At 42.3% G+C, this 24301-nt stretch overlaps 3 protein-coding genes across 5 annotated transcripts in view; 2 read left to right on the top strand and 1 right to left on the bottom strand.

Moving 5' to 3' along the window:
- Acly (ATP citrate lyase) overlaps positions 1–5170 on the top strand; it is a 42016-nt gene extending 36846 nt beyond the window's left edge. For both annotated transcript variants that reach the window (XM_020178477.2, XM_020178476.2), the window contains 6 exons: positions 478–628; positions 832–975; positions 2266–2379; positions 3338–3420; positions 3676–3752; positions 4236–5170. In XM_020178477.2, coding sequence (XP_020034066.1) covers positions 478–628; positions 832–975; positions 2266–2379; positions 3338–3420; positions 3676–3752; positions 4236–4330 — 664 coding nt within the window. In that variant the 3' untranslated portion in view covers positions 4331–5170. The remainder of the gene's footprint in view (positions 1–477; positions 629–831; positions 976–2265; positions 2380–3337; positions 3421–3675; positions 3753–4235) is intronic.
- A 1497-nt stretch (positions 5171–6667) lies between these two features.
- Positions 6668–16769, top strand: Klhl11 (kelch like family member 11). 2 transcript variants are annotated; one of them, XR_002213252.2, is made up of 3 exons: positions 6668–7261; positions 11260–12910; positions 14950–16769. XR_002213252.2 is itself a non-coding variant. In XM_020178493.2 (2 exons), exons 1-2 carry the CDS (start codon positions 6717–6719, stop codon positions 12839–12841), a joined length of 2127 nt encoding a protein of 708 aa, XP_020034082.1. In that variant the 5' UTR covers positions 6668–6716; the 3' UTR covers positions 12842–16769. The 2 variants fall into 2 exon arrangements, 1 of the variants encoding a protein (XP_020034082.1); XM_020178493.2 differs by having other exon boundaries at positions 11260–16769.
- Positions 16770–16968: 199 nt separating this feature from the next.
- Klhl10 (kelch like family member 10) lies at positions 16969–23717 on the bottom strand. The gene is made up of 5 exons (XM_020178512.2): positions 23524–23717; positions 20304–20793; positions 18460–19077; positions 17515–17664; positions 16969–17343 (listed from the first exon to the last, which is right to left on the bottom strand). Exons 1-5 carry the CDS (start codon positions 23715–23717, stop codon positions 16969–16971), a joined length of 1827 nt encoding a protein of 608 aa, XP_020034101.2.
- Between the last annotated feature and the right edge of the window lie 584 nt (positions 23718–24301).

Below are 24301 nucleotides of genomic sequence, written 5' to 3'. Positions count from 1 at the left end.
GGCCCTTCCTGGACAAAGTTCACAGGTCAGAAGACCTGAGCAGCCTTCTCTGTCTACTCACATTTCCAGATTTCACTATTGACTGTTAGAGGGGAGATGGAACACTGTGCAGGAAGACTGGGCAGGGGTCTTCCTTAATCTCTGTCTGGCATGTGGAGAAGGGTAGCCATGAATACAGATCAGATCCTGTTGGCAGCAACTGATGCTGAAAACTGCCTGAAGAAGACATTTCAAACCCTGATTGCTTTTATTTTTTCTTGAGGCAACATGCTTTTGATTGCTAATTGTTTTGAAAGAAGTATTTGATAACAACAGAGGCCAGAGCTGCTCTGGAGTTGTCCACAGTATGAGACTTGTATTGGATTTGAGTTATTTGTTCAGGAAGGTGTGAGAAAATAGGAGTGTGGCCTTAACACTGTACTTCCTGACCTTTGTTCCATCTCGCCTCTCCCTGCATCTTTACTCATCCTCTCCTAGGTTACCCAAGTACTCTTGCCAGTTTATAGAGATGTGTCTGATGGTGACAGCTGATCACGGGCCAGCTGTCTCTGGGGCCCACAACACCATCATCTGTGCTCGGGCTGGGAAAGACTTGGTCTCCAGCCTCACCTCAGGGCTGCTCACTATCGTAAGTCCTGTCACCTTTAGGAGATGAACAGTAGGGATGCTGGGCTTTGGCATCATGCTGCTTGGCTACAGTGGGGACCTAGAAGGAGTCCCTGTGTGCAAAACGCTGGGCTGGGCTGGGCTGGTTTGGAACATCCTAGATTGGTTTGCAAAGCTGAGGAAACCATTGCAGCTCAGGGCTGTGTGTACTTACTTCTCTTACAGGGGGATCGGTTTGGGGGTGCTTTGGATGCAGCAGCCAAGATGTTCAGTAAAGCCTTTGACAGTGGCATTATCCCTATGGAGTTCGTAAACAAGATGAAGAAGGAAGGAAAACTGATCATGGGCATCGGCCACCGAGTGAAATCAGTAAATTGTTGCTGTCCTTATGATGGGGTGCAGGGAGGGTGTGTATAGGATGGGTAGTAATGGGAGATAGTCTATTCATTAGACCCAAGCCCTTGACTCCAGTGTACAGAACTGTGAACCTGTTGACAGATGCCAAATACAAGATGGCTGTCTTTGTCATAATACAGATCACCCTTAAGCGGTTTTTAGCTCACTCAGTTGTAGTATGAAAATATGCTAAGGTGGAAACTTGGTAACTTTAGCTTCCCAAATGTACTGTATAGGAGAGGGGACTAAGGTAAGAGTGAAGGGGAATTATTGGTCACCTTAGGCTACACAATATTTCAGGCTGCAGTAACAGCTCCACATATCTCAGTGGTCTACAACAGCAAAGGTTTATCTCTTGTCCATACTACATCTGCCGCTGCTGGTGGGCTGTGGCTGTGTGGTGAAGGAGCAGCCCGTGTCTGGAATGTGCTGGTCTTGTGTTAGAAGGAAACTAGCAATACAATGGCAGTACCATTGGGAGACCATTGGAAATTGCTGGTTCACTTTCACTCACTTGTTATTGGCCAAAGCAAATCTGATGATTGTACCTGACTTCCTAGGGCAGATGAATAATAATATCAAGGCAGCCCTGTTAGGGAAAATCCAGTGGAGAAAGAGGGTAAATATTTAAATAGCTAAAATATCTGAGGCTGATAGTCCTCTGTGTGTCCTGATAGCATGTCACTATCAGGCCACTGGAGGAGTCACCGGTATTGAGATTTAGCCTGTGCCTAAATTGTTTCACTCCCCCTCTGACAGGTGTGGGTCTCTTAACAGATAGTTAGCATCATTTATCACAGATCAGAGTTTTTTCCTAAGATTTAGGGATACTTTGCTGCCTCACTCTCAACATGTACTTGCTTAGCCAAGAACTTTGTTATATAGTTTGAGCAGACCACACAACTGGTGCACACCCTGGTTGGTGTCTAGAACCTAAGACTTTGTGTTGGAAAATGGGTGAGTTCATCCCATGCTGCTTCACACCATAGGCCATGGCTAACTTCCCACACATCTGGCTCAGTTCCTTCTTTATAAGAGAGAAAACTTACAGAGGTTGTTTTGAGGCCCAAATCAGATGAGGGCCTCAAAATCCTTGGGCCCAAAGCTATGTCATCATTGATATTACATAGGATTGTACACATGGATCAGGTCCCTGTGTCATCTTCAGGATATGATATGTTCAGCTCTGTCCACTTGTGAAATAAGCACAAACATGTCCCTTAGCAGCAGTGGGTTTCTCTGTAACTTTGGGTCTGTTTCTAGATAAATAACCCAGACATGCGAGTGCAGATCCTCAAAGACTATGTCAAGCAGCACTTCCCAGCCACCCCGCTACTTGATTATGCACTGGAAGTGGAGAAGATTACCACCTCAAAGGTAACAAAGAATTCCTAGTCTTGTTTTTGGGTGAATTTTTTAGGGGAAATGGGAACCAGTTTGATCGTATAGCTAAAATGGAGCTTTGTTTTCTGGAAATTTTTGTATTGCATAACTAAATTGAACAGACATGTACTAAATGTCTAGGTGAGGAGTACTTTGCTGCACAGGGTCAACCAAATGGGAAGTTTTTAAGTGGTGTCAGAATTCATGGTAATTGACTGAATGTTGTGGCATGCTCCTGAAATCCTGGCCCTTGGGAGCTAGAGGCAGGAGGATCAAGCATTTAAGACAAGCTTAGGCTACATGGTGAGCCTTGTCTCCAAAAAATAAAAATAATTGTGTCAGCATTATCTCACTGTGGTACCTGACAGAAATAATTTGAGGAAAGATTTATTTTGTCCAGATGTTTCAGCCCATCATGGCCGGGAGGGCATGGTGGCCAGGAAGCAGAGAATGCTTGCGTTAGCCACCTCTCTCCTTTTTCCCTTTTTATTCCATCCAGGCTCCCAGTCTGTTGAGATGCTGCTGTCCTAATGTGGGCGGGCCTTCCCGCCTCTTATTTAATCCTCTCTGGACACACTCAGAGCATGCTTTACGAATCTCTTACCTTCTTCTAATCCAATCAAATTGACAATCAAAATTAACCACAGTAGCTGGGCACTAGTGGCTCATACCTGTAATCCTAGCTACTAGGGAGGCTGAAATGGGGAGAATCTCTGTTTGAGGACAGCCTAGGCAAATAGTTTGCAAGACCCCATCTCCAAAACAAACAAACAAAATGTACTACAGGTGTGTCTTAGTGGTAGAAATCCTGCTTTGCAAGTGCAGAGCCCAGAGTTCAAACCCCAGTCCCAGAAAAAAAAAAAAAAATTAACCTAGTAGAAACCATGGAAAGATTACAGAGAAAAAAAAAGAGAAACATGATAATAAATATTATGAATTTTTGCCTTCCCAGAAACCAAATCTTATCCTAAACGTAGATGGTTTCATCGGAGTTGCATTTGTGGACATGCTCAGGAACTGTGGGTCCTTTACTCGGTGAGCATTTTGGCTGTCTTCTTTGGCATCCCTTTTTTTTTTTTTTTTTGGTGTATGTGTTTTTATTAGCATGAATTAATTATATAAAGGAGTTTTCATTGTGATTTGTCCATACATGCATATAATGTGCTTTGATAAAATTGAGCCTCTGTAAACCTGGGAGCTTTTCCTCCTTGGGCAGAAGTAGTAATGTTTGCTGAGAGGAGGATGGGCATGTGAGTCAGTTTAAAACTACATGCCGATTGTGTGTTGCAGGGAGGAAGCTGATGAATATATTGACATTGGAGCTCTCAATGGCATCTTTGTGCTGGGAAGGAGTATGGGCTTCATTGGTGAGTTGGCTGCTGTTGTTGTAAGGATTTGTTTTCTTTTTTTAAAACCTCCACAGTTCAGCTACATCACTTGTCCATATAGGTTTCTACAACAGAGATGATTGTTCATAATCCTTTCTTTCTGTAACTTCCCCCTTATCTTTATCTTTGTTCTTTTATTCTTGGGAATGACTTGCTAGCCCAGAAAAATGGAATCAGATCTAACAGTTCCCTTTTGCCAAATCTAATTTATCTACCTATGGAATGAATCTGAATTTCCCCATTTCTTTGTGTCTACCTTTTTTGTTTGTTTGTTTGTTTGTTTTTGCAGCACTGGGGATGGAATCCAGGGCCTTGGGCTTGCTAGGCAAGCACCCTACCACTGAGTTTACAGCTGTAGCTCAGTGTCTCCTTTTTTAATATCTGGGAGATTTCCCTTCCTCATTCTCTGCCCTCACCATGTTTATGGAACTCTAATGAAAAGATACCTTTGCTTCATTTTAGGGCACTATCTTGATCAGAAGAGGCTGAAGCAGGGGCTATATCGTCATCCATGGGATGATATTTCATATGTTCTTCCGGAGCACATGAGCATGTAACTAAGCCAGGAACCCTACTGCAGTAAAGAGAAGACAAGAACTCCTCCCCGGGAAATAGCATGAAGATAACTGACTGTGGAGCCTGTTATAGGATGGATCAAGAACGTAAATCCCCCATTGGTGTGCAGGAACTGAAGACCAACACCCACAGACTAACACCATTCATTCCATACAAAGGAGCTTAATATTTTTTTTTTGTAAGCATAGAAATAAACAGCAAGCCAATACTTGTGACATTTGCTCTGCTACCTGCTGTATTTATTATATGAAAGCATCTAAGCACTGTCAGAATAGTGTAGGGTGTTATGATGTTGCTTTCTCTTTTCTATTAATTTTTTTTTCCTTTGGAGGAAGGGAATGATACATTTAAACTACTCCAATGTCTTATTTTTCTGTTTCCCTTTCTTCCTCCTGATAAACATGAAGAACATTGTATTAATCTGACTTGTAAAAGGGTCTTTTTGTATGTTATGTGTTAAGGGTTTATTTAGGAACCCACTGAAATGTTCTGTTACAGATCAAAGTCTGGTTATGTCAGCAGGGTGGGACCATTGCATCCTTAGCCATTGTCACAGATACATGGAGTAGTACATTTAAAATGTAAAGTTGTAACATACATATGTTTAAGATGAAAATGCAAAGCAAAAAGCTGTGAAATGTCCTGTGTCTTATGTTCTCTGTATTTATGCAGCTGACTTGTCTGTTACTGAAGTGTGGGTCCAAAGACTCATTTTCAGCTACTTTGCATCTGTAACCCACAAAGATTCTGGGCAGCTGCCACCTCAGTCTCTTCTCTGTATTATCATGTTTGGTTTAAATAAACTATATAGTAACAATGAAGGCCATAGCCTTTCTTCTGTATGCCTTTGAAATGTACTTTCTAATAGCTTCAGTACATGTAGTTTTTAAAATTCTTGTCCACCTCTTGAGAAGAAAAATAGAATTAAGACACTAGCTTACAAAAAAACTCCCTTCTAGCCAGGTGCCAGTGGCTCACCCCTGTAATCCTAGCTACTTGGGAGGCAGAAATCAGGAGGAGATACTATGCCAGCCCAGGCAAACTGTTTGCAAGACCCTATCTCAAAAATACCCAATACAGAAAAAAAACACCAGCAAAAAAAAAAAAAGAAAAAAAAAATACCCAATACAAAAAAGGGCTGGCAGAGAGGCTCAGGTGGTAGAATACCTGCCTAGCCAAGTGTGTAAGACCCTGAATCCAAAACCCAAGCCCCCCCCAAAAAAAAAAAAACAACAAAGAAAACCTACTTCTTCCCTAAGTCTGTTCCTCCCTTTTTTCTCAATGAATGGGAACCAAAGCTCTCCCCACATACTCAGGCCATAAGCTTGCAGGTCAGTATCTTCCTCACCAGGTTTCAAGTCCTGTTGATTTACCCTTTACCTCTCCTATCTATATCTGGTCTGCTAACCCGTGCCTTTATGTCCCTTTTTGTCCTGGTACAATCTGTTCTCTGCATAGACCCCAGTGATATTTTTGAGAGCTCATCAAACTGAGCCACTCCCTTGCTTAAAACCCAAAAATGAGCCAGATGCCCGTGGTGCACGCTTGTAGTCCTAGCTACTTGGGAGGCTGGGCCGAGCACTATGCAAAAACATTTGACTCAGCATTACCTTATTTAATCCTCGGTGATCTTGTAAGGTGTAGGTAGCATCCCCGTTTTTAGAAGACAAATCAGTTCAGAAGTAATAACTCGCTCACCAGCCTCTTAACTGGGGCCCGGTCTTAAGTCTTTTTTTTTTTTTGTATTCTTTTTTCCTTTACCAATATTATTTTTTCCCCTTCATTAGGGTGCCTCTCTTGGGACCTCCTTCCGCTTTTATATCTCAATAAACTCTACCTCTTTATTTGCAAAAGGTTATTTTTCTCCAAGGTCAGTTTATTTTTTTTGCGGTGCTGGGGGTCGAAATCCAAAGCTATTTTAAATAGAAAGCCCATGGTACCACTAAAAGCTTTAACAACAACAAAAAAAATTTTTTGTACTGAAATTTGAACTCATGGTTCAAATCCTAGGCAGGTGCTCTACCATTTGAGCCATACCTCCAGCCCCCAATCCTTTCTCCTTTTAAAAGTTTTTCTCCAAAGCCATTTTTTATGATGCTGGAGATCAAACCCCAAAGCCATTTTAAGTAGAGGGCCCATGTTAACTACCGAGGGCTTTAGCGATGGGTTCAAGGTGGTTCTAATTTGAAGAAGCAACGAGAAGTCACCTCCCGGCCATAGGGTGCGAGCCGGCGGCTGCCGGGCGCGGCGCGACGGCGCAGGCGCGACTCCGCCCCGCGCGCACTATTTAATCCCAGAATCCCTCTGTGTCGCACCAGAACGGCTGCACCGTTCCCAAGCCGCGGAGGCCGGCGCAGCGGCGTCAAGATGGCGGCGGCTGTGGCGGCGGCGGCGGCGGCGGCGGCCGCGGCTGCATCCCTTCAGGTGCTGGAAATGGAGAGCATGGAGACGGCCGCCGCCGGTTCCGCGGGGCTGGCCGCCGAGGTCCGAGGCAGCGGCACTGTGGACTTCGGGCCCGGTCCCGGAATCTCTGCCATGGAAGCAAGCGGGGGCGATCCGGGCCCAGAAGCTGAGGACTTCGAGTGCAGCTCTCACTGCTCCGAGCTTTCCTGGCGGCAGAATGAGCAACGTCGCCAAGGCCTCTTCTGCGACATCACTCTGTGCTTCGGGGGCGCCGGGGGCCGCGAGTTCCGGGCCCACCGCTCGGTGCTGGCTGCCGCCACCGAGTATTTCACGCCCCTGCTCTCGGGTCAGTTTTCCGAGTCGCGCTCGGGCCGGGTGGAGATGCGCAAGTGGAGCTCGGAGCCGGGGCCTGAGCCCGACACGGTGGAAGCCGTTATCGAGTACATGTACACCGGGCGCATCCGCGTCAGCACCGGCAGTGTGCATGAGGTGCTGGAGCTGGCCGACAGGTGAGCGAGGACCGCTGCGCCTGCGCCTGCGGCGGGCAGCCACCTCCCGGGGGACCGAGGATGCCCCGTGAGTCCGGCGAGGCCCGTAGAGCCTTGAGTGGAGGGACAAAGGCAATGAGGAGTGAAGTCAGAATGTGACGAATGCAGTGATAACATCAAAAAGGAGGGAGAGACTAGTGATCGAGTAAAGACCTTAATGCGACCTCTAAATGGCGAGAAAATTGTGCAGAGATGGGGAGGGGGGAGGGAAGTGAACAGCCCAGGCAGAGCAAAGGCCTTCAGGAGGAATCAAGTTTAGCTTAAGAGAGGGGACTTGGAAAAAAAGGCATATCCAGTGAGGCTGGCTCTAGTGGGTTGAAGGGAGAAGAGTGTGCGAGATGCACTGGAATGAGTTTGGGTTTTCCTGAGTGTGATGGGAAGCTGGATAAATGACTTCAGTAGTTAAAAGATTAGCCTGCTACTGTGGAAAAGAGAGGCAGGGAGTAGGAATGGACGCTCCTGAGTGCTTAGGAGCCTGGTGAGTGTCATTTGTAGGGATGGGGAGGAGAATTTCCACAGAATTGTATAACACGCTATTTTAACAAATACCTGTTAAGCACCTATTAGCTTTAAGGTGCTGGGGATCCAGCAATGAACAAAACAGACAAAAGTCTCTTTCCTCACTGTACTTGCTGTTGGTAGACAGACAGTAAATACATACACAGCCTGTTGGATGATTATAGCTGTGATGAAAAGTAAAGTGGGGATGGGAATACATTGTAGGCTCTGGTGGAGAGGAACTGATCTTTTTTTTTTTTTTTCTTCAGCCTTGGGGTTTGAACCTTAGGGCTTTGCCCTTGCCAGGCTGGCACTCTACTACCTGAGGGATACCTCCAGCCCAAGAGGAAGTGATTTTTTAAATTGGGTGGGTAAAGAATGCTCAGAAGATATTTAGCAAAGGAATGAAAGAGGGAAGGTAGAGACTGCTTCAGGTAGGCAACCCAAATACAAAGCCCTAGATGGAGCTTATCTGAATGTTAGAGAACAGCAGGAGGCCCTGAATGTTTGGATGGAGGGATGCTGGAATGAAGGAATTGAAGCCTCAGAGGGTTAATGGGAATGGACCTGATCTCTTAGGGCTTTGTTGGCCTGTAGAAGAACTTGAGCTTGTACTTTGAATGAATTGGGAAGGTTTGGAGAAGAATGGTACGGTTTAATTTGATGAATTCAATGTTGAAAAAAGATGGAATGCTTTGGGGGATGCAGCAAGGGCAGGAGAGACTAGCTTAAATTGTTGCAGTGGTAGTGGAGGCTTGGATTGAGGAGGGAGACAGGAAGGTCATGAGAAGACTGACATCTGTATTCTGAAGATAGAGGAGATGAATTTTTGTTTGGACTTGATGTGGTTGAAAGACTGCAAAGTTTTTGACCCAAGCAACTGGAAAGATGGAGTTGTTATTGAGACATAGAAAATTGCAGAATTGCAGGTTTGGGAGAAATGTCAATTTGAACTTGGTCAAGATGATGTCGGGATAGGCAGTTGTATAGAAGAGCATCGGCTTTCCAGGTCAGGCTATGGAAAAATCAAGGAAATCATGGGGAGAAACAATGCAATAAGTAGGAAACGCCTTGTCAAGTAGAGGCTGTTCATCGAACACTGAGAACAAATCTTATATTTGAAAACAAAAAAAATGTTGAATGTGGTGGCACTTTCTGTAATCTCAGACTCTGGAGGCTGAGGCAGGAGGATCAAGGCCTGGGCTACACAGACTGTACCTCAAAAATAAATAAATAAATAGATAGATAGCCAATATGATCATATCATTTAAAACTCCCCAGTGGCTCTCTTGAAAGGAAAAAAAATTCTCTTGTATCCCTACTAATGATCATTTATTTGCACTATAATGTCACTTATAGACATAAAACTAGGTATAAATGTATATTTATGGCACAAAAAATATTAAAAGCAATGGTAGTTTATCAATTAAATAGAAACAGAACTATAAAACCAATATACTTTAAAATAGGTTGGACTGGGAAAGCAGACACAGAATATAGCTGCAGGCAAATTGGGTGGTGGGAAGCTGAAGTTCCTGCTCACCAGATTGCTCCTGTTTTCTCAAAGTATGAGGCTTGGAGGCTTGGTCATCAGAAGGTGTTATTAGATGGGCACTGCTGAGGGGGGAGTTTGATGAATGAAAATACATAGAGATGGTCATTGCACTCACTCAGTGTTTCTGTCCTGTGAGTTTTTGTTTTTCAGACTTGTCCCCTTGTTATTGGGGAATTAAAAGTGAGGAGAGAGAGAATACCAGGCAATTTACTTAGACCTCTAACTTCTCTCCATCTGTCAGAGGACTTGGATCTTGTGTCAGGCCCTGTTCTAAGTGCCCTGCGATTACCATATTTCATCTTCCCATCAGTTCTGAGGCAGGATACCCTCCCTTCCACCCACATATAGTCTTGGTGATCCAATCCTGCAGGCCACTTGTAAGGATCAGAAATAATAGGACATGTCTGGCATGATGTTCCTCACATGACAGATGCCTAGTGTGTAAAAGCTGTTGTTTTTGTAGAGCAGTGCTTCCCAAAAGTTGTTGGAGGACCTGGTGGAGGGCTCAAGCACATCAGACCCTGAGTTCAGACCCTAGTACTGTCAAAAAAAAGAAAAGAAATTCAAAAACAAAGCCTATCTAAGGGAATGTGTCTCAGAATTATCTGCCAAACATAGGCGCTCAAGGCATCCTGAGAATTGGATGACCCTAGCACACCGACATGTCTGGAAGACATTCGAGCCTTTACTATTCCACCTTTTTTTTTTTTTTTGGTGGTACTGGGGTTTGAACTCAGGGCCTTGCACTTAACTAAACAGGCGCTCTACCACTGGAGCCACCCACCAGCCCATTGTTTTTGTTTTATCTCTAAGATGGCATGATTCCTTAAAGTGAAGAACTGGGCATAGGTGGCTAACGCCTGTAATTCTAGCTACTTGGGAGGCTGAGATCAAGATGATTGAGGTTCAAGGCTAGCCCCTTCGTGAGACTCGATCTCCAATATAACCGGAGGAAAAATGGACTGGAAGTGTGACTCAAATGGTATAGCACCTGCTTTGCAAGCACAGAACCTACCAGTTCAAACCCCAGTCCCACCAAAAAAAAAAGCCTTTTTTGTACTGGAGTTTTGAGTTCAGAGCCTCACACTTCCAAGGCAGGAACTCTAACCACTTGAACCACTTCTTTAATCCTGTTTTTTGAGTTGGATTTTTCCTGGTTAGGAACTCAGGAACTATTTCCCTGGGCTGGCTTTGTACCGTGATCCTCCTGATCTCTGACTCCTGAGGAGCAAGGATTACATGTGTGAGCCATCAGCATGCGACTCTTTTTTTTTTTTTTTTTTTTAAAGGTAGTCTTGCTATGTAATCCATGCTGGCCTTAAACTCATAATCCTCCTGCCTCAGCCTCCCGAGTGCTGGGATTATATAGACCTGTCTGACCATGCCTGGCTCTTGTTCATCTTTATATTGTGGTTAAGGTAACTTAAGGTTATTCAGCACAATAGCCATAATACCAAATGGTTATTGAATTGAGATGAGCCTGGACTGATGAAGTCATCCTTACAGTATTTAACATTCTTCTCAGTTAAGGGGTCTCAAATGGGTTACCCCCAGCACATCTACTGCATCTCCAGCCCACATAGGCTTTTTTTGTTTTGTGGTAATAGGAATCAAACTCATGACTTTAGGTATGTTAGGCAAGACTTAAAAAGTGGTAGAGCACCTGCCTAGCAAACTAGAAGCCCTGAGTTCAAACGCCAGTACTGCCAAAAAAATTTTAAAATTTTAAAAATAGATTTTTTTTTCCAGTATAATACTTTGTAACTTGGGAGATTTTCTTTTTCAGATGTTGTGTATATAAAATGAGATTAATCTCACCATCTCAATTTTATAATTCAATTGTTCTCAAAACACGACCATGTAAGCACATTCTGAAATTAATCTTTTTTTACTTTCTTGATTCTAGATTCCTGTTAATTCGTTTAAAAGAATTTTGTGGAGAATTTCTCAAGAAAAAACTGCATCTTTCAAATTGTGTGGCCATTCATAGCTTAGCTCACATGTATACCCTTAGCCAACTTGCTCTGAAAGCTGCTGACATGATACGGAGAAATTTCCACAAAGTTATTCAGGATGAAGAATTTTATACTTTACCTTTCCATCTCATTCGAGACTGGCTTTCAGACTTGGAAATTACAGTTGACTCTGAAGAGGTTCTCTTTGAAACAGTTTTGAAGTGGGTTCAGAGAAATGCTGAAGAGAGAGAGAGATACTTTGAAGAACTTTTTAAATTACTCAGATTGTCCCAGATGAAACCTACCTACCTTACTCGGCATGTCAAACCAGAGAGGCTGGTGGCCAATAATGAAGTTTGCGTCAAGCTCGTGGCCGATGCAGTGGAGAGGCATGCTCTGAGAGCTGAAAATATACAGTCTGGCACATTCCAGCATCCTGCTTCTCATGTCTCATTATTACCTCGCTATGGGCAAAACATGGACGTGATCATGGTTATTGGAGGTGTGTCAGAAGGAGGGGACTATTTAAGTGAATGTGTGGGATATTTTGTTGATGAGGACAGATGGGTAAACCTGCCCCATATTCATAATCACCTTGATGGACATGCAGTTGCAGTAACAGAATCCTATGTGTACGTTGCTGGATCCATGGAACCAGGGTTTGCTAAGACTGTGGAAAGATACAATCCAAATTTGAATACATGGGAACACGTTTGTAGTCTAATGACAAGAAAGCATTCTTTTGGGCTAACAGAAGTCAAAGGGAAGTTGTATAGCATTGGAGGACATGGCAACTTTAGTCCTGGCTTTAAAGATGTGACTGTTTACAATCCTGAGCTCGATAAGTGGCACAACTTGGAATCAGCACCAAAGATTCTTCGAGATGTCAAAGCACTAGCCATCGAAGACCGGTTTGTGTACATTGCTGCCCGCACTCCTGTGGACCGGGATACTGAAGATGGATTAAAAGCTGTAATTACGTGCTATGACACCGAGACTCGGCAGTGGCAAGATGTGGAGTCTTTGCCACTTATTGACAATTACTGCTTTTTCCAAATGTCTGTGGTCAATTCAAACTTTTATCAGACGGCATCATGCTGTCCCAAGAGTTACTCTTTAGAAAATGAAGAGGCAGTAAGAAAAATTGCCAACCAAGTGTCTGATGAGATCCTTGAAAGCTTGCCTCCAGAAGTCCTAAGCATTGAAGGAGCAGCCATTTGCTATTACAAAGATGATGTCTTCATTATCGGAGGCTGGAAAAACAGTGATGATATTGACAAACAGTATCGGAAAGAAGCCTATCGATACTGTGCGGAGAGAAAGAGGTGGATGCTCCTTCCTCCCATGCCACAGCCTCGTTGTAGAGCTACTGCTTGTCATGCCAGGATTCCCTACCGATACTTACACGGCACACAGAGGTATCCTATGCCTCAAAACCTAATGTGGCAGAAGGACCGCATCAGACAGATGCAAGAAATACATCGGCATGCCCTAAATATGCGGCGAGTGCCAAGCTCCCAGATTGAATGCTAAATTCTCTTAACACATACAGCTTCAAACTCTTCCCTGAGGCTGACGATAGCCAGACTGTTACTTGAAAAAGTATGTCAATAACTTATTTTCTACCTGGACTCATTGTTATCCCATAAAAAGGAAGTATAGTTAAAAACTGAAGAATGGGAAACTCAGTTTGCTATGTGGTAATGTTTGGTAGCTTACAGTCTTATCTGTCTTTGGTTTGTGTTATGTACTAGGTAAATAAGATCTTATTAAAGACAAGAGGAAAAAGCAGGTCTAGTTACTTGGCTATTTCCTTTGTCTTAAGGACTTATGTTTTGGGCTTGAAGCACCAATTTTATTTGCACATTTTCTTTGATACTCCTTTTTGTTTTTAATGGAATGGTTGGTTTCACAAGATCAGAATTTATGGGTTAAGCCCTCATCTGCAGGAGGTGTGTGCAATTAAGACTGAAATCTGAAGGAAAAAGCACAATTCAGCAAGATAATTTCAGAATATTTGCATTGATACTTTGTTGTATGTGTTTATCTGGATAGGAATGCTGTTTTGTTCATTTATAAAAGAACAAAATTTGTGGTTGGTTGGCTCATGCATTTTTTAAAAAATATTTTTACTTCTTTAGCAGCTGGTAATAGACTTTAAGCCATCACTCTGAGATGATGGAAGTTGGCAGAGATATTGATCTTTAGCTGATTGATTGAACACAAGGAAGTTACATATGTGAAATTTGTTTCTCTTAAGAAGAAAAGTAAAATATAGACAGAAATCAAAAGAATTTTTAAAATTTAAAACACTTTTTCAAGAGTTACAGAATTATTTGAGGATATGTTAATGAGTTTAAATAATGCCTATGACAATCAACACTCAATGCCTTCAGTTTTAATTTTTGCTCTAATGCTTATCATATATGATCTTCATTTCTTTCTACAAGAAGCTTTTTTCAGAATGGGAAGGAAGTGACAATTTAGAGAAATGTTGCTAAGAGAAGCCATATTATTTCTGGCCCTGGTTGTTACATTATTTTATACAGTTGCCCTAGACTTCTATTGGAATTTTACCTGAGCCTAGGAATACCAAATTTGGGTATGCAGTTTTGAATCTTAAAATGTTACCACCACGGTTATCTTTATTTATTTTTGTATATTCTGATTCGCTGACATTCTCCTAAGTTTTATACAAGTTACATTCAGGCTGAATCTTTCAGTCTTCAGTTACCATAAAAAGATGCCTGTTCTGATAGTTTGCACTGTGGATCAAGTTTATTTTTCTTTCTTCTTTTTTGAGGCAGGGTCTTGCTGTATTTGCCCAGGTTGGCCTCAAATTTATAATCCTCCTGCCTCAGCTTCCCAAGTGCTGAGATTATAAATGTGTACTACCACACCCAACTTATTTTATTTCTTAAAGATTGTCTTTACCTTTTTAGACATTCAGGAATGCCATTCTAAAAGTCAAAGTCCAAGTACAGTGATTTCCTCCCCACTCCCAGCTCATTATAGTTAACCTTACTGTGTGATCAAACATCGAAAGAAAAAAGTACAACCAGAAATTTTAGTTCTTTATTTGCTGCTAGACTTAATGTCTTAGCTCTTGGATTCTACATTGAGAACTTCCCTGAAATTTCTAAGTAGGTGTTCCTGCCTATTTATTAAAAACCTTTGTTTTGGAAATCTGCTTTGAAATCATTTAAAGGTGGTAAACTGAATCTGTTTCTACATAAGGATATATTATTATCCTATCCTTCCTGCACTATTTTTTTTCCTCAATTTCCATTTCTTTGAAGTTATTTTAATAAAAGTCTCTGGATTCTGAGAGGCACTACTTAGTTGTGAGAGGTCTATGCAACTAAGAATCAATTAAAGTTTTCATTTCTCTCATGCACTGTGAGCAAACCTCCTTTTCCTGGTTATGTTGAAATAATTTAGTATCTCTGTAGGATGCCAGTTTTTCCCAGAAAAGTGTGTTTTTTGTTTTTTGATCTGCGAGTTGTTTTCTGAAACATTCACTACCAAGCTGTTTGTAGGGTCATCTTTTTTTCACATGATGTAGCAGAAGTTATAACTCTTAAGATTTAGGTATAATCTGGTTTTTAAAATTTGATTGAAACTGTTGTTTTTTAACTCAGCAGGCAGCCTAGGCCCTGGCTGAAAGAGGGGTAAGTCCTTAATTGCATGGTGATGTGTGCAGATTTTCCTGATTACTGAGTTTCTAATTTTTATATTTGAATTCACATATGTGACTTAATGTCAGTAACTTATGTTTCCTAAATATCCTAACTAACTTGTTAATAAGGAAAGAAACCAGATTTGCTTAAATCTGTTCAAGGCTGACATTCTGAAATCCTAAACTGGAAGTAACTTAAAAAGTATTTGGAATGATTCAATTATGATGATCAGGCCTAATATGGCTTGGGAAAGAAATTTCCTTTCTGATGAAAATTTGAAGATTGTGTTTGGTAATATAAGCAGTTGAAAACACAACTATGTAAAAAACAGCTTAATGTGTATTCAAGCATACATTTGTTTTGTTGCTTTTATTTTCTTTTGGTGGTGAGAAATTAATTATACCAAAAAGTGATAACTACATAACTTTGAGTGAGCCTACTTATATCTTAGAATGGATATCCTTTAACTGTACTTACCCTACCATGGTTTAAAAGAAGAACCAGTAGTAGAAATTGAGAATGTCAGTCATGAGCTTAGTGTTTAAGTAATACATCTCACTTGCAGTTGTTTGCATGATTAGTCTTGTGTATCTTGATAGTCAACTTTGCTTTTTACTGTGCCAGTTCAAAATAACATTTTGCTGAGAACTGTTAAAATTCATTGACATCAGTTTTGTTTTGAGCATCTGGTCGTGTATAATATTTCTGGGACCAAAAAACTGAAAAATACTGACCTTTTTAAATGCAGAACATAAGTTTGAACAGCTGGAGAGAAGGTTTGTGTGCTTTTGTGTTTTTAATCCTTCAGTTTGCTGGTAAGGCAGTTTCTAGCACACACTTTTTCCTCGTTATCTTTTGACCCGTACAGCATGTGGTATGTTTAAAATACTTTCTTTTCTACTTCACCATTCTAGTATCAACATTATACTAGACTATAAGTAGACTGGTGAGCTGAATTGTATGTTTTAGTTTACTTACCTAATCAAGCATAAGTAAAAAGTCCTCTTTGGGCACTTTCCTCAAGTTAAGCTTAAGTAAAAAGGGCATTTTGACCACATTTCATGTCTTTAAATGTATATGGTATTGTGAAACAAATACTCTGCCTACACTAGAAAAATATGGTGCTTTTAATGTAGAATATTTGAGAAACAATTCAGTCTTCCCTCAATCATCAATCATTTTGGCGCAGCTCATCACTCCATTTTGTTACTTTCATGAGAAAAGTCCGTTTTGTTGTTGTTAATGCTTAACATTATGGCCTGTGTTCTAGTCATTAGAAACAAAACAGTTCATGGTTGAGTGTTGTAATACAATAACAGTACCATAACAAAATAGTCATTTTGCTTCAAGGAATGTAATTGGCCAAATTACTACTCTTTGTCAGTGACCCTTTTAGGGCTTTTGTCTTACTCTCTGACCATCACTAGGAATGTCTTACCTTGAAACACATTTACTAGAGTACTTGTTAACTTAACCCTCCTGCTCATGCACTCCTGAAAAGCGGCTTGAGAGGTATTTGAAGACTTTACAATCAGTGTGCTAAGGCTCCTTATTTGTAAAACAAATATTTAGTTGATAACAGTTTAGGGGGCTAGCAGTATCCAGACCCCTAAGGTATAATTGTGACTATCTCCCTTCACGTCAGAGGAGATGTAGTATTTAGAACACTTTGAGACATTATATTGTAAAATAGCTTGTTCTATGTTCCCAAAGCTATCTTGCTCTGTGTTAAAGCTACTAATTGTCTCAATGTAAGTTTCCAATAAACTTATTTCTTCAGAGCTGGTTTGCACTGTGATTTTTTTTCTTAATTATGCACTGTTGAATGGAATTGCTTCTTCCTTACTCCCTCATTCATCCAACCCTTGCTTCCCTTAAGTTGAACATTTTCCAGTACTCTTACAAGTTTAAACACTGTATTTATTTAAGAAAAGAATTAATTCTTATTGCTTAGACTTTTTATTAGCTAAACGAAGAGGCTCATACAGGTAGGGTACTTGTTGAAGCGGAATACTTTACTTCATCTCGCAGTGCTAATCCTGTGAAGTTGTCCCGTCTAGCTGCATATTCCCCAACATTGGCCAGCCCTGGTACCACACAGCAGCTCAAAGCACTGCGGTATATGCTCATGTCATGAGCATCATACCACTCGTCGGTCTTTTCATCGTAACACTCAACATTAAAGGTGGTGGTAAAGCCATTAAAGCCACCCACCACAAACAAGAGGTCGTCCACCACCTCGATGCCAAAATTGCTACGAGGATTAAACATAGTGGGGATTGTGCGCCAAGTATTGGCCACTGGGCTGTAGGCTTCCGCGCTCCTAAGTCGATTAGCTCCATCAAAGCCACCTACCTGTGAACAGCAAAAGAAACATGGTTGACTGCTAACCATTGCTTCTGTTCACAGAGGAAACCCTTGGGGAGAACCAGTGATCTCATGCCTCCCTCTTTAAAAGTGCTTACTGATGGTAGCCTAACCCTGTTTGCTAACAGAAAAACTAGAAAATCTCCAAGATAAACTCACCGCGTATACATGTTCCCCATAAGCAATTACACCTATTCCACTCCTCCTGCTTCTCATGGGTGCTATGACTGTCCACTGATTACTCTCGGTGTTGTACACTTCTGCTGTAAACAGGCATTCATTTCCGTTAAACCCACCACATATGTAGACCTGAGTGAAGAGAATTCATGATTGTTACAGTTGTACTCTGGGAAGTCTGGGAAGTAGAAAGCGGATGTGTGTGGCAGGGAGGACACAATGCTACAGTATAATCTCAGTATTTTTCTCATGTGCGTGGATCCCTTTGTTTTTTGGTAGGACTGGGGTTTGGATTCAGGACTGTGAGCTTGCAAAGCAGGCATTTTACTGCTTGTTCCACACCTTCAATCTATTTTGGTTTGGTTATTTTGGAGATGGGGTCTCACAAACTATTTCCCCAGGCTGGCCTCAAAATGTGATCTTCCTGATTTCAGCCTCACAATTAGCTAGAATTACAGGCCTTTCCCAGCCCATGCATTACTTTTTAATAAGTAAAAGTTACTAATAGTCACTTTTGAAACAGCACAATGAGACCACACTGTATCTCAGGTTCTACATCCATGGATTCAACCAGAGATTGAAAATACTGGGAGAAAAACTTGTACTGAAAATGTTTATACTTTTTCTTATTCTCTAAACTATTTATATGCCATTAGGTATTAGAAGCAATCTAAAGATGATCTGAAATATACAGGAAGATGTGCATGGGTTATTTGCGTATACACCCTTTTATATAACGGACTTGAGCATCTGGATTTTGGTGTCCACAGTGGGTCCTGGACCAAGTCTCCTGTGGATACTGAATACGAATGTCCTGCAGAGTTTGTATTGAAAGCCATTTTGCTTGCCAGCCTCCCCCCCAAAAGGAAGAACAGTTTCATTTCCATGCTGATCTTTTCTACTTCCCCTCCCACTCTGGTTCTTTACCTTCCCATAGAGTGTTGTGGCGCTTGCGTCACTCCTCTGCTCGTGCATGGGGGCAATGAGCGTCCATTGATTGGTCTCAGGCTCATAACGTTCGGCAGTGTTGAGGCGCACATAGCCATCAAATCCTCCCATGGCGTAAATGAAATTGCTGAGGACCGTCACACTGACATAGCAACGTCTGGAGTGCATCGGGGCCACTTGGTGCCAAGTTTTCTTCACTGGGTCAAAACGCTTAACACTATTGAAGTAGTCTACACTATCAAACCCCCCAATGATATAAACATAGCCTTTCAAATAGGCTGCCCCATGGTAGGCACGAGGACTCTCTTCCTCACAAGTGACATTCACCCATCTGTCTGCACGAGCATCATATGCCTCGATGGCATTGGTGGGGCTTCCACCACTCCAGCCACCAATTGCAAATAGGATTGCATAGGGCAGGCGGGGTCTGGTGAGTGGGTTGGTGAAATCAGAATTGGAGGGTCCATTCATGTTTAGGTCGTACATGGCCTTTAGGGCATTAATGATGACTGGCTTGCATTCCTCACTGTCTTTAACATAGTCGTTCATCTTAACGTTATTCATGAAGTACTCAGCATGCATTAGGGCCAGGCGAACCTAAGAAGAAAATACAGACAGTCATTCAGGTGAGCCGAGGTACCTGCAAGTTCTGAGGCCTTAACTCTTGTCTTATAGTCTGTCTTTGGATTGCTGGGAATATTTTGGTTTGTTTTTTTAAATGTGTAACTCATAGTTTAAATATTTGTTTTTGGAAGGTGGTCTATACATAGCTGCTTAAGAATGAGTGAGATAGAGACACCTGAGGGATTAAGAGAACTATGTATTCCTTGGTCACTGGACAGTGCTATTAGACCAAAAGAAGTTGTGGTAATTTTTCAGAATAAAATATATCCACATATGTAAAATATCACTAATTAGCACCAACTGGCTACAATTATGTACAATCCTCATGATTTGGTGTCTAGTCCAATTTGTATCTTGGGTGTGGGGAACTCATTGAATGGAAAAACGGTGAAAAGACCTTTTAGAATTCTTTGGAAGACCACCTCCCACCACCAAGGAGAATTTTGGTCAAAGAATATAACTTCAACAGAAGGAACTAGCAATGCCAAGGGAAAAGAAAATTGCCAAATTCCAGAGAATAGTAGGAGATGCCTTCTATGTTAGTATATGTAAATGCAGCTCTGGTATCTGTCAGAAATCTGTATGTGGCTCTTAGGGACAATCCCTCTAGTATAAATGAATCAAGAATGAGCAAGTAGCCAGGCACCAATGGTACATGCCTGTAATCCTAGCTACTCAGGAGACAGATCAGGAGGATCGCAGTTTGAAGCCAGCCAAGGCAAATAGTTCTTGAGATCCTATTTCAAAAAAACCCATCACAAAAAAAGGACTGGTGGAGTGAGTGGCTCAAGGTGTAGGCTCTGAGTTCAAGCTCCAGTATGGCAAAAAAAAAAAAAAAGAGAGAGAGAGAATGAGCAATTAGCACTAGCTACTTGGGAAACTTGAGGATCGCAATTCAAGGCCAGCCCCAGCAAATGGTTTGTGAAACCCCACCTCCAAAATAACCAGAGCAAGCCTTCAGAGTGGCTAAAGTGGTAGAGCACCTGCCTAGCAAGCATGAGACCCTGAGTTCAAACCCCAGTACCGTCAAAAAAAAAAAATAAAAATAAATAGCCAGAGCAAAATGGACAGGGGTGTAGTTCAAACGGCAGAGCATCTGCTTTGCCTGTGCAAAGCCCTGAGTTCAAACCCCAGTCCCACCAAAAGAAAAAAAAATAGAGTGAGCAAGTAAGCATTTGCAAAGAATAACTAAACTTGACCTTAGGAAGCAAAACTGAAATGTGCTGTTTCCTGTTTTGGGGGTCATGAGAAATCCACTTTAAAATGGCTTCAAACACAGCATCTTCCTGTTTGACATTGAGCTCATCTTTCTCAATGATATCCTTAAGTTCAGTGACTGAGAGCTCCAGAAACTCTGCTGAGACTTTCACCATCTCCTCGAAGTTGTGCAGTATGAACATGTAGGCCTTCTGCCTCAGCTCAGGGCAGTAGTAGTAGTCTGTGAACTTGCAGATGCCAATACAATTATCCAAACACAGCTCCGACTTGAGGAACTCACAGCAACCCCTAACAATACCCATGATATTAAATTGATCTGCAGCAGCCAGCAGCTTCTCCACATTGTCCGGGGTGATAGGCACGGTCCGTGTATAGGCATACTCAATAATTAGCTTCATCATGTCAGGGGAAATGCCAGGAATGTTGTAAACCTTCTTCTCAGTGTTGTTCCAGCCACTTGTAAACAAAGCTCTGGAAAAAAAGAAAGAAACTAGCAGCCATGGAAACCTTTCTCTCTGGTCCATGTCCTACTCCCACACTTCCTTTTCTTCTTGAGGAGGATGTTTTACAAATGGTGCATGGTGAATATGTTGGAAATAAATTGGTCTGAGGAAGTGGGATACAAACAAGTGCTTTATATACTGGGCAAGAAGAGAACCTTTCCAGGAAGTTTGACTTGCTCACTCTCACTTCATGATAACTAGGTCTTTTTTCTAGTTTTTGGATGGAGAAATTGAGATCTAGAATGGGAAAACCCAGGTCTTTTCTGTTTTAACCCATTACCCACTATATTCTTCCTTAAAGAAAATTAAGCTTAAGGATAAACTTAAATAAATAACAATCAACACGTATTCAGAATCTGATCACTTTTTGCCTCTTTTATTGCTACTTCCTTGATCCAAGCCACCACCATCTCTAGCTGAGATTATCCGCTTCTGCCCTTGACCGTCTAGTGTTTATAGTCTTAGCCCAGCAGCCAGATTGATCACAGGCAGGCACTACTTGAGCCACCCCTCCAGTCCCAGAGTGACAGCCTATGAATTCTGAGTTACAAAAATGGGGATAGAAGTCAGACGCCAATGGTTCACGCCTATAATCCTAGCTACTTTGGAGGCAGAGATCAGGGGGCTACTGAAGTGACTCAAGTGATAGAGAGCCTGCTTAGCAAGTATGAGACCCTGACTTCAAACCCCAGTACTGTCAAAAAATAAAACCAAACATACACACACACACACACACACACACAGACAAAATGCCCTTCCATTGATTTCCCTCTTATTCAGAGTGAAATACAAAGTTCTTACCAGGAACTACAAAAGCCCTCTGAGATCTGAATCTCTTTGCCCTTTCTGCTCCCACCTTCCCCTCCAACCCTCTCTTTCTGTTCCAGCCCTACTGGCCTCCTTGCTGTTCTTTGAGCACCAGAGGTAATTCTACCTTTGTACTTGCTCTTTCCTCTGCCTGGAAGGATCCCCCAGACCTGTATATTTTCATACCCTCTCCCCCTTGAGGTCTTTTTGTTCAAATGTCATCTTATCAGCAAGGCCTTCTCGACAATCCTATTTAAAATTACTACTTCCTATCTTCCTTTTGTTTTTCCATAGCACTTATCATCTGACAGATATTTCACTCACTCAATGCCTGTTCTCCCTACTAGAAGTTAAGCTTCATGAGATCAGGAATGTTTACCTCTTTATTCATTGTTTTCTTTCCAGTACCCAGAATAGTACCTGTCACAAAATAGGCACTCAATAAATCAATAATTTATGATGACTAGCTACTCAGGAGGCAGAGATCAGGAGGATTGCGATTTGAAGCCAGCCTGGGCAAATAGTTCACAAGACCCTATCTTGAAAAAAACCATCACAAAAAAAGGGCTAGTGGAGTGGCTTAAGGTTTAGTAGGTCCTGAGTTCAAACCCCAGTACCACAAAAAAAAAAAAATTGAATAATCGAATGACTGCCATTCCACAACTGTGCAGTGGATTCCTACTGTATAACTAGGTACTTTTCTAGGTATTTAATAGGACAGAATCCCTGCCCTAGTATACACTTTTGTTCCTTTTTTTTTTTTTTTGCAGTACTGGGGTTTGAACTCAGGGCCTCACACTTGCTAGGCTTGCACTAGGCAGACGCTCTTCCACTTGTGCCACTCTACCAGCCTTGTTTTGTGTTGGTTTTTTTTTTTGAGATAGGGTCTCCCAAACTATTTGCCCAGGCTGGTTTCTAGCCATGATCCTCCTGATCTCTGCCTTCTCAGCAGCTAGGATTACCAGTGTCTGGCCTTTGTTCTTTTTTCTAAAAGGTGTAAGGAATATGGGCTTAGAGATTCTTCTTCAGGAGCAGAAGTCTGAAAACCCTATGCCAAATGCAGCCTACCATACTGCCTACAAGATAAGGACAGTGTGGTGCTGTTTTACGTTTTGAAGTGGCTGGGGGGGCGGGAATCAAAAGACTATTTTGTGGCACCCTAAAATTAAATCGAATTTTTCAGTGTCCATAAATAATTTTATTGGGACACTGCCACAGCCCCTCACTTAGTCCTGTGGCTGCTCTCTCTGTTCACAGAGCTAAGGAGTTGCTACAGGAATTACGTGGCCTATATAGCTTAAAGTATTTACTATCTGGTCTTTTTGTGGACCCTGCTCTAGGGTCTAGATGAATGAGAGTTTTTAGCAACAGGTGAGACACATTTATCAAATCTTCATTGGAATTGACTTTGCAGACATTTTCAGCTCATAAACAACATAGCCCTTCCACTTCCTGGATTGCATAGTTTGCCCCAAACTCCCCTCTTTCTTCTGATAAGAACATCCTGGGTACTTGTCCTTCATCTCCTTCCCCTCCCCTCCATGCTTGTTAATTTAGCACCCTGTTTCAAATGCTCTCTACTGGGACAGGAGCAGAAGGGACACAACAGTAGTATTGTCTTTTGAGTATAAGTAGGAAATCCAGTATAGGTGTCCACCAAAGGTTGATTTGGGTTAGGATCAAAGAAGAAAGCACCTGGCCCACCAGAAATTGAAGTCCAGATGAAAATCAGAGAAAAGAGGCTCTGTCCCAGTTGTGCCTCTTCAGAAGACAATGGAACCAGGCTACGGGAGCCCAGAGTTCCCTACGGTGAATGGGAAACAGAAAATGGATCAAAAGGTCTCAAGAGGAAGCCAGTTCCCCCTTGGCTTAGTTCAGTACCCTGTTGTACCTAAAGTAGGAACTGCAGCTACAGAGGATGTTCTTGTGGGCATTGAACTCAAAGCCATTGACTTTGATGACCACATCACAGAGCTTGCCCTCTAGCCGAAGCTCATTGAAGATCTCACAGGTCATCGCACTCATCTTCCTCTCCATGTGAGGCTGGTGGAACCGTGTGGAGGCCGCCGTGCTCTCCATCTCCATGGCACCCTGGGACCAGCGGAGAGAGGCTGCTCTCCTGGGGTGTCGGGGAGGGTTGTGGGGGGGCCCCTTTAGCCAGCTGTCGCTCCTTTTCCCTACTACATCTTTCATATAGGGCCCATGGGCAGCCCAAGTTCCAGAATCCTGTGCCTGCAGTGAGATCACGCTCAGGATTGTGCTCTCGGATTCTGGAATTCGCTCCAGTCCCTGCTCCTTCCTCTCCCCTCCCCCAATGACATCCCAGACAGAAAACCACACACTACACCTCTGTGTCCTCTGACCCACAGCAGAATTGTGACCACTGACACCACAGTAGAGCTTTTATTGATTCTACTTCCTGTTGCCCTCTTCAGGTTGCCTGGGTCCACACCCCTGCAACATCCACAGTTCCCTGGTGCTTCCCACAGAGAGTTCAAGGAACTCCAAGTCATCAGGGGCAGCGGGAGAAGCCAAGCTGATTTAAATCTCACACTGTCCAGCTGTCTAGGATCTTCCAATCCCCTGGATGTGTGGGTAGCTCACTGTTCTTCTGTGATGATGGTGAGAAGGGACCCAGCTAAGGATGCACCTCCTGGATGTATCCTCAA

Source organism: Castor canadensis, chromosome 11 (genome assembly GCF_047511655.1).
Source record: "Castor canadensis chromosome 11, mCasCan1.hap1v2, whole genome shotgun sequence".
Classification (NCBI taxonomy): domain Eukaryota; kingdom Metazoa; phylum Chordata; class Mammalia; order Rodentia; family Castoridae; genus Castor; species Castor canadensis.
This window is presented reverse-complemented; position numbering and strand designations above follow the sequence as displayed.